This window comes from Branchiostoma floridae, chromosome 15 (assembly GCF_000003815.2).
Source record: "Branchiostoma floridae strain S238N-H82 chromosome 15, Bfl_VNyyK, whole genome shotgun sequence".
Lineage (NCBI taxonomy): Eukaryota > Metazoa > Chordata > Leptocardii > Amphioxiformes > Branchiostomatidae > Branchiostoma > Branchiostoma floridae.
In genome coordinates, this window is record NC_049993.1 from 7,314,668 (window position 1) to 7,324,770 (window position 10,103).

A 10,103-nucleotide genomic window follows, 5' to 3' on the forward strand; every position below is an offset into this window, starting at 1 on the left:
TCTCCATGTTGCCACGGCTGCAGAATCCTCAAAAAGATGAGGTTGGCAGCCTAACCGAAAGAAGAAGAAGAAGGAGGTTATTTTTACATTTACTGTTGAAACATGATGAAACAGTGTAGGATGCTGCTATTGGCCAACATAGTGAAAGAGGCATATGAAATATTTTGTTACCTTTTTTTAATATCTCTTATTAAAAAGATACAGGTTTGTCTTATTGCCTAGAAATAAAAGAGTAAATATTTCTTCAATGTACAAACAGATCTTTGACATCTAAGTCATTGAACTTAATTGGTTATTTGCCTTCTCAGAAGGTGGTATTTGAAAGGGGTTAACATAGAGATGTTGTGTTGTTTTGCTGCTACATACAGTATATATTTAGTATTTTCTGTAAGGGTGTATAAATACTAGTATACCAGTTCCATTAGTAGTGTTTATTGCTTTTCAATTTCTTTTTGGCAAATATTATTGAATTCTGTCCCTTCTTTAATTTTTTGTGAGAAAATAGAATAGACTTATTACAAAACCTTGATGTGTACAGTCAGAGCCTTTATTAAAGCTCCTTGGTACAGTGTACTTTTTCCCTGCAGTGTTTATACATGCATGGCACAATACTGAAAATAGATATATAATGCAATGCAAACACATTTCCAACGCTAATTAACAGACACACAGCCATACAAATCACAAAAATATGTACAGAATATCTTTCTTAATCATAACTTATGTGTAGTGTACTCTATGCTTACCCAAAATTCCATCTCCGTGGAGATGCAGCAATCTATATTCTGTCAGTCTTCCTCAGGTATTAATAAATACCAAAGCTGGCTGTTTCTTTTACGTCTGCCAGCTGGCGGACTGGAAGATCAAGAAAATCAAGTGCATCAAGAAAAACAGTCTTTTATTTGCAACAACAATGATATAATAATATGACACTCTAGATCTATAACATGGTTTAGGTAGACAGTAAACTATATGTTGGTAATAAACAATCAAACTCAAAATATCTATACCTACATCCACTAATGCTACAAATGATACATTACAATGGAGGAGAATGTTTTGCATCCGTTTTGTAAGCCCATATATGGCCTCTTTCGGTCAATATCGGTATTGACCATATCATACCCAAACATGTGCTAAACAATGTTGAGAAAAATAGAAACACTGACTTCCTGTCACTAATCTGTTGAGCAAAGAAAGTTCTACAAAATCTCATAGTTATAGCACAAACATTCAATCCTACAAAAAGTGAACTAAGTGGCATGAACATTTCCTCAAAAAGAAACACTAACACTTGCAAAATAGAATACTACTTGTCCAAGCTATGAAAGAGAAGTTTGGATAGGAATAAATGTCCAGAGTGATGGTATCTAAAGGATCACTCTATTCTTCCTCCTTGCTGTCCCACAACAGACAATTGACCACTTTTGTATAGTGCATTATAACATTAGATGATGACAAGTGCATCGTCAAGTGGCACTGTCTCTGACTCTCCAATGAGCTGTAGGAGTGAAGCTGCTGCATTTCCTGACTCTTGGGAACCATGTTCCATGGAACTTCCTGAGCCTTGGAAACCTTGTTTCATGTTCATTTGTCCGGCACTTCTCGAGTCTTGGGAACCATGTTTCATCTTCATGTGTCTGGTGAGGCATTTTTGACGACTGAACGGCCAGTTGCACACCTCACACCTGTAGGGTTTCTCACCTGTGTGGATGCGCCTGTGTAAGGTCAGAGCAACCAAGTGGTGGAATGCTTTGCAGCACTCCTCACACACGAAGGGTTTCTCCCCATGAGTTACTTCATGTCTTGTCAGATCAGATGGCTTACTGAACTGCCTGCTGCATTCCCCACACTTGTAGGGTTTCTCTTCTGCATGGATCCTCAAAAAGTGATGCTGGAGATCATTCTTGCGAAGAAATTGCCTGCTGCACTTGTCACACATGTAGGGTTTTTTCCCTGTGTGAATCATTCTGTGCTCCTTTAGACGATTTGGACAATAAAACTGCTTTTTGCACGTCTCACAGCTGTAAGGTTTCTCATTGGAAATTGTGTGAGTCTTTAAGTGAGTCTTCAGACTATACAAATAACGAAACTGAGACCCACACTTCTCACAGACGTAAGGTTTCTCCCCAGTATGTATTTGCTTGTGTCTCTTCATATTAGACAGCCGACTGAACTGCTTGCTACACTCCTCACACTTATAGGGTTTCTCCCCTGTATGAGTGCGCTTGTGTGTCTTCAGAGCGAATGCTGTTTCAAAATGGATACTGCACTCCTCACAAATGTGTCTCCTTAGTACGTAAGGTTTCTCTGTGTGGATGCGCATATGCAACCTCAGATTTGCCTTGCTATTGAACTGCTTGCTGCACACCTCACACCTGTAGGGCTTCTCCCCTGTGTGAGTGTACAAGTGCTTCTTCAGATTTCCCTTTTTACTGAACTGTCTGTTGCACTCCTCACATGTGTAGTGCTTTTCCCTTGCATGAATAGTCTGCTTGTGTCTCTTCAGATGGCCCTTCCAACTGAACTGTCTGCTGCACTCCTCACACGTGTAGGGCTTTTCCCTTGTATGACTCTGCTTGTGTCTCGTTAGATGGCACTTCCTACTGAACTGTCTGTAGCACTCCTCACACGTGTAGGGCTTTTTCTTTGTACCGGTATGATTAATCTGCTTGTGTCTCTTCAGATGGCCCTTCCCACTGAACTGCCTACTGCACTGATCACACCTGTATGGTTTCTCCCCTTTGTGAGTCAGCTTATGTTGCTGTAGAAGCTTTCGATCAATGAACTCCTTGCTGCACTTCTTACACTTATAGACTTTCTCCTTTGTTTGAGTGCACATGTGTTTCTTCAGATCATTCGGCGTACTGAACTGACTGCTGCATTCCTCACACTTGTAGGACCTTTTCCTTGTATGATGAATCTTATGTTTCTGCATACTGCTCAGGTCACTGAGCTGCCTGCTGCACTCCTCACCATTGTAGGGTTTCTCCCCTGTATGAGTGTTGTTGTGTTGATCTAGGAGACATGGCTTACTCAACTGTTTGCTGCGATCCCCAGGGTGTTTCCTGTGAGGATGTCTGTCCTTGGGGGAGCTCTGATCAGATGGTGCTGCTGCAGCCTGATTGTCTTCCTTCTGATGCACTTCTGATGAGGATTCCTTGAGCAAAGAGAAATAGAATATAAACATGTCTTAATGTTTTGTTTTTGCTAAGTCTAACTTTTATCCATTATACAGCATTAGAACGAAACCTAGTTTGTTTGTTTTTCAGAAGATTTTACATTCAAAAGCTTTGTTTTAGTTTATCAACTCTCAGTAGTAATATTCAATTTAAATATATAAAAATTCACCTCATTAGTTGGTGTACACCATGATACTGGATCCTGTGCTGCTTCTTCATCTTCTTGTAAGATGTCTTCATCACCACAGTCATCACTGTCTCCTCCTATCTCTCTTTCCATCATGTCACCTGACTCCTTCTTCTCTATCATTCCCTTCTTCTTTTGTGAATTCTGTCCCATCCTCACATAGGTGGCAGGACAGGTGGTATCAGTTGCCATGGGAACCTCAATTGCAGGCACTTTCTGTAGACAGCCTTGTGCAAAATCCAAGACATAGGAAGGCCTAACAGTAGTAACAGGTTCAGATCTGACTTTACTCTCAGACAGTCCTCTTTCTGTGGAGGTATGGTCTCTAGCCTTTGGAACAGAAGGTTTGGCAGGTGAAGTTGTCGAGTGTTGTATTGTAGCAAAGTTTGCTGTGTTACCTGCAGGTACCTTGTCAGTGCTGGTAGTTGTATCCATCATGTTTGTGGACCCAGAAATGTTGCCTTCATCCACCACTGACCTCTCCTTGTTGGTGTTTTCTTTATTTGTCTGCATATTGTTTGTGGCCTGAGGTTGGGGGGTGGCACATAGTTGATTTGCAGACTCCTCCGCACTTTTCATACATATTTCTTGGCCATGCTCTTGTGGAGCAGAGTCAACCAGTTCTTCTGAGGTTATACTAACTTCTTCATGGGTTTCTCCACTGTCTTGCTGTGGTAGGGTGCAGACTGGGTTTCCTGACCCAGTTGTGCATGTGCTTTCTTGTCCACTTCCATCAGCCTCGCTGTACTCTAATGTCATGAGGTTGTGCAGGAAGGTGACCAGGTCGTGCTTGTCAATGCCCTCACTGGTTACCTCAATCTTACGCCGGCGGAGCTCCAACATGACCTCCTCCATGTAGAGCCTGGGCAACACTGCCAGGGAAACCTCCTTACACAGGCCATGCAGGCCTTTGGTAACTAGAGATATGGGCATGGTGTGGACAGGGTCACAGGGATGAGTACAACTCAACCACACTTTTGCTGTAGCACCCTGAGGTCTCTGTAACACAAACCACACAGAATTTAGTCCATTGCATTGTTTAAAATCAAATCATGCATGTGCGTGTGACGGGAATTCTGGGTTACAATATTCGACTCTGTGAAAGAGATTATACACTGTAGAAACAGGGCTTTGAGCTTCCATCAATCTCTACATCTTTGTTCACTTTTACTTTTTAATCATTCAAACAAATAACTTAATAGATATGCCAATTTTTACGGTTGCGGAGAACAAGAACTTTGCATAAAACTGAGGTCAGAGATTTCCGTGATCGCAGTTCGACACCAAAATCTCGGTGTGTAAGGACCTAAACGTACCTATAGGTTATGCTGGATACAGACGTGTCTTGAGTGGAGAGTTATGACCTATAAGTTGAGTATAAAACCTTTTAAATCTCAGATTACTCACTTAATAATAATTTTGGCTCCACGTTTGGAAGCAACCCTTGGTTCTGATCGAACTTCCGGTCACCCGAAGTAGAACGGGACAGTCTTAATACCGGAAAACACAGGAAACCACAGTTAACCACCGGAAACCACCGGAAAACACATGAAGGAGTGTATAATCTACTTGAATACAGTATGTTTTGATGAGTAAACATGACAGGTCGCTATGTTTTTGCACAGAAATATCTACATATGGGCCCTGGAATGAAGAAATCGTCAGAAAATGCATGAGACGACGGGCCGGACCGACGCCACCCGGCGGCCATGTTTGTTTGTTTAGCGGGGTCTGATACTTTCACAACAAGACAGCTGATATCTACCGAATTTCAGTGCAAAAATCTGTTATATATTGGCATAAATATAATATATATGAATCTACTCTGTTTGTGATAAGAATCTGTTTTCTGTGTTTCTTAATAAAGCTTGCTTCTTCTAGCCGTCAACGTTACATAATTTTGCACAATCAGCACGTCCAGTCCGCCGGGTGGCGGCGGCGGTCCGGCCCGTAGTCTTATGCATTTTCTGACGATTTCTTCATTCCAGGGCCATATGTAGATTATTCTGTGGCAAAACATAGCGACCTGTCATGTTTACTCATCAAAACATACTGTATTTCAGTAGATTATACACTTCTTCATGTGTTTTCCGGTGTTTAACTGTGTTTTCCTGTGTTTTCCGGTAAAAAGGCTGACCGAAAAATACAACTGTTTTCAACAGACAAAAAAAACGCCGGGTGGCGTCGGTCCGGCCCGTCGTCTCATGCATTTTCTGACGATTTCTTCATTCCAGGGCCATGTGTAGATTATTCTGTGGCAAAACATAGCGACCTGTCATGTTTACTCATCAAAACATACTGTATTTCAGTAGATTATACACTCCTTCATGTGTTTTCCGGTGGTTTCCGGTGGTTAACTGTGGTTTCCTGTGTTTTCCGGTATTAAGACTGACCGAAGTAGAACTGTGCCCGTGGAACTGTGGGTAAAAAACATGGCCGCCCCCAGTAAATATTTTCCGTCTTTGTTGCTGCATTTATAGATATTTATCCGATTTCGTGAAACTTGCACAAAGAAGATGGCGACTACACTCCCAACTAAGGTTGCAAGAACGCTTGAGTGTAAGCAGGGAGCAGTAAGAGCAGTCAGATTCAACGGTATGTAGCAGAATTTCATCCTTGGATGTAGGGAATACCCCCCTCCCATTTGATTTGTTTACATGCATCGCAATGTATGTTTACACGCCTCGCAATATATGTTTCGTTCCATATATCTTGCCTTTGTTAGGATTCCGAAACTGAAGTCGGAATAAAATGAAAATCATTTGAATGTTTGGTCTTCATGCCTTGCATTGGTTCAGGAATCGAATATTGCTGAGAACAAGGAGTTTGTAATATATGTAGACCTCCAGTTGCTCAGAAAGAAACAAACATGACGACACCGGGGATCGAACCCGGGGCGGCGGATTACAAGTCATGACCGCTATCGCTGTCGCCACAAAAGCTGTAGAGCAGTTGGGCAAGGACGGTAGGCGGTATTTGAACACCACTGTTACAGCAGCACAACAGGTCGAACTTCAGAAAATATGTCTGTTGAAACCCCGTTACCATGTCATTGATGGGACTGTGTGATGAAGGTTGTGGTGTGAACGGATCTGAACTCTCGCCTATACTTCAGGCGAATATACAAATGCGAGCTGTTTCTCTAGTAGGAGTGTCAGACTATTCTGTAGAGAAATGATCAAAGGCTCAAACATTGCTAGATTAGGAAGCTTACTAGTAGGGGTACCACCACCAAGCTAATGTAGGGCTGTACTGTAAGTCTGTTACTACATGTCCCACCTACATGTACTTCCCCAGATGATGGGAACTACTGCCTGACATGTGGCAGTGACAAGTCCATCAAACTGTGGAACCCACACAAGGGAACCCACATCATGACGTACACTGGACATGGCTATGAAGTCCTGGATGTTGCTGCGTAAGTATCATTGGTTGGTTTATTGAGATACCCGTTAGCTCAGATTGAGCTTATCTTTCAGGGCTCATACAAATAAAGAAAAACATATATACAAATAAGTAAGTATCATGTTCATAGCTTTTTTCATTGAGTGCTACTCTAGAATACACTCTGGTGGTGCGAAAAGGGACACATCATCAGTGATGAACCCAGTTTCAGGTCTAATCAGACACCCTCTCCTGGGCGACCCAGCTGAGGTTGATCATTCCCTGACTTGTGTCCGTGTGGCTTCCACGGCTCCCCATTTATGTGTTTTCTTCTCAGGTCATGTGACAACAGCCAACTCACATCTACTGGGGCAGACAAGATGGTAATATTATGGGATGTCTCTACAGGGAAGATGGTGCGAAGGTTCAGAGGTCATGTTGGGGTGAGTCTCCTTTGTAATAGAAACAGTTGTGAATTTCATGTACATTTACATGTATATTCTGTATATGTTAATTAATATTGTTATGTTCCTGTGTGTCATGTAGTTTCGTCCATTTATGAATGTTTATAAGGACCACAGGAACAGAAGCTGTAATGTACATATATATTTTTAAGCTAGATTTGAATAAATTCAAAATAGTTCAGAATAATTTTTGATATTATGAGTATTTAAAACCTAATGTGTTCCCAACATATTTCCAGCGTGTGAACTGTGTGAAATTCAATGAAGAGTCAACTGTCATTGCATCAGGTATGTGAACACACTAGGATGGTGCCTCAACTCTTGAGTTGAATTTTTTAAGATGCCCTTTTGCACATTTTCAAGGATAATCTTCTTGAGGACATCTGGACAGAAAGTCGGACAGAAATTCAGTTCTAGGCCTTGCCAGCAGTTTAGTCCATTTCTTTATGTTATACAAAATTTATAACCACCCCCAACTACTACTAGCACATTTTTTTTGGTACACTTAATTCAGAATCTGTACTACGGTACCTGAATCTGTGCAAGATGCACATTGTGAACAGTTGAACTTGATGCAGAGAAGATTTCAGGAATAACCTCACCCTGTTTCCTATCCAGGATCCATTGACAACACCGTGCGACTGTGGGACTGCCGTGCCAAGTCCAAATATGACCCCATCCAGATTCTGGATGAAGCAAAAGATGGAATTTTCAGCATAAAACTATCGGACCATGAAATCCTTACAGGGTCAAGTCTCTTCTCTATTTCAGGAGCTGGATGATGTTTTTGTCACTTTGTCCTTTCATTCATGTTGCAATTTGAACTGCTAGTATATATGTACATAGTTGCTGCATGAAGTTGTTTGAAGAAATTAATGGAGTTAAGTTGAAAGTTGGTCAGGGTTCTCTCCAGTGTGCATCTTCTGTCTATGGACATCAAAATCTTCACTACAACCTGCATAATATGGTGCTGGGTGGTATAGACTGGGCGTTGTAACACTGATGATTCTTGATTGTGCACTTCAGGTCAGTGGATGGCAGAGTCAGGAGATATGACCTGCATGTGGGAGAACTCCTTGTGGACTACATAGGAAGTATGTGTTTATTTCCTTGTTCTGTGAGATACAACTACCAACATGGGCTCATGGAAAATAATGTTCTTTATTGCCGACCAAGATATGTAGAATGTCAGCAGACAATTAAGTGACCTTCTGTCACATTCCTTAGGGCAATACTGACTGTTTTTTACTGCATATAATACATACAACCATGTGTATGTGACAATCCTTACATTTGTTCAGCGCTCTGTTAACTCATCCAGCTGTACCAAAGCTTCAGGTGAGATAGCCCTTAAAAAATGAGTACTACAATCCCTTTCATGTTACATCTTTTGTTTTTTCCTGCTTTTTACCTGCAGGCCCTGTGACCTGTGTGTGCTTCACCAAGGATGGCCAGTGTGTGCTGAGCTCAGCATTAGACAGTACCCTCCGACTGTTGGACAAGGACACGGGCGAGCTGCTCGGGGAGTAAGTCAGACTAGCAGGGCTGTTTCCAGGACCTGCCCTTCTGTTCTGGGACGGAAAATGTCTCTCCTCCCAAAAACTCACCCCATCTGTCAAAAAAAAATCTGAATATGAAATTGGTCAACATGTATTTTCGTAAGCTTAAAATTACAGATTTAACAAAGAAAATAGAAAAAATGGGTGGGGCGGAACAAAATTCAAAGCTGGAGCCAGTCCTGTCAAACTGCAAAAAATATGCCATATTTCAAGCTGTTTTATTTCACCCCTTTCCCATGGAGGGGTCCATGTAAGCTTGCCTTGTTGTTTGGACATACAGACTGTAACCTTCTTAAGTTTTCTAAGTATCTGTAACCCTAAGACGTTGTCTTTGCCACTCCACTTTGAAGGATATCTCCAAATGTGCTCAGTGCAAGAAGGGGCAACCAAGTGATGTGTTGGTTTAAGATTTTTACCTCCATGAAATGTCATGGAGGTTATATTTTACCCTGCGTTTGTGTGTGTGTCTGTCTGTCAACAAGATAACTCAAGAACGGCTGGATGGATTGGTTTCATACTTGGTGTGTTGGTAGGGTGTGATGAAAGCTGAAAGTGATTAGATTTTGGGCCCCCTAGCGGCTTCCCTTGGTACTGCAGCGCAACTTCCGGTTTTGCTATCTCGTGTTCTGACCAAGCTATGGTCCCAATTTTTGGGTGTTAGATAGCTCTTGCGCTCAGGAATAAGTGACATAAGTTTGGGCCCCCTAGCGTCTAGTTTTGGGATAGCAGGGGCATTTTTGTCAAAAACTTCTGAAGACGATAACTCAAGAAGGGAACAGCGGATTTTCATGATTTTTGGTATGTAGGTACCTCAGACAATGTTGTACAAAATGAAATATTAATTATGCAAAATTATATTACATTTGCATAATTAATGAGAATATTCTATCATAGCAGTTTTTTCTATGTATCTCTTGTCCCTGACGTGATATGGTCTTGACATTTTTGTGATAGATAGCCTTTGGTGTCATGACAAAGTGGGGCAAGTTTCAGCCCCCTAACATTTAATTTGGGAACTGCAGGGGCGTTTTTGTCAAGACATTCCAATGAGGATAACTGCAGAAAGGATTGACGGATTGGCATCATATTAGGCATGCGGGTACCTTAGGCAAAGATGTTCATAATGATATACATGTTATGCAAATGAGAGCTTAATTTGCATAATTAATGAGGAAATTGTATAATTCCATTTTTTCAATAACTGGACTTCAATAAATGTAACACATGTTAATTATGATACATGTAGGTAGAATATAAGCAGATACCAAATCTGGTAATGAGGAACTATTTGCATAATTTATGTAAAATTGCAAAACCGCTGTATGAT

The 10,103-nt window shown here is 41.4% G+C and overlaps 2 protein-coding genes across 2 annotated transcripts in view; one reads left to right on the forward strand and one right to left on the reverse strand.

The window, feature by feature from the left end:
* Window positions 1–821: 821 nt before the first annotated feature.
* LOC118432019 (zinc finger protein 431-like) lies at window positions 822–4,779 on the reverse strand. Its single transcript, XM_035843499.1, has 3 exons — window positions 4,686–4,779; window positions 3,352–4,368; window positions 822–3,160 (listed from the first exon to the last, which is right to left on the reverse strand). Exons 2-3 carry the CDS (start codon window positions 4,300–4,302, stop codon window positions 1,448–1,450), a joined length of 2,664 nt encoding a protein of 887 aa, XP_035699392.1. The 5' UTR covers window positions 4,303–4,368; window positions 4,686–4,779; the 3' UTR covers window positions 822–1,447.
* A 1,106-nt stretch (window positions 4,780–5,885) lies between these two features.
* Window positions 5,886–10,103, forward strand: part of LOC118432037 (WD repeat domain-containing protein 83-like) — a 5,364-nt gene continuing 1,146 nt past the window's right edge. Inside the window, exons 1-7 of the mRNA XM_035843538.1 lie at window positions 5,886–5,964; window positions 6,667–6,787; window positions 7,091–7,196; window positions 7,457–7,505; window positions 7,836–7,965; window positions 8,244–8,311; window positions 8,635–8,743. Coding sequence (XP_035699431.1) covers window positions 5,886–5,964; window positions 6,667–6,787; window positions 7,091–7,196; window positions 7,457–7,505; window positions 7,836–7,965; window positions 8,244–8,311; window positions 8,635–8,743 — 662 coding nt within the window. The remainder of the gene's footprint in view (window positions 5,965–6,666; window positions 6,788–7,090; window positions 7,197–7,456; window positions 7,506–7,835; window positions 7,966–8,243; window positions 8,312–8,634; window positions 8,744–10,103) is intronic.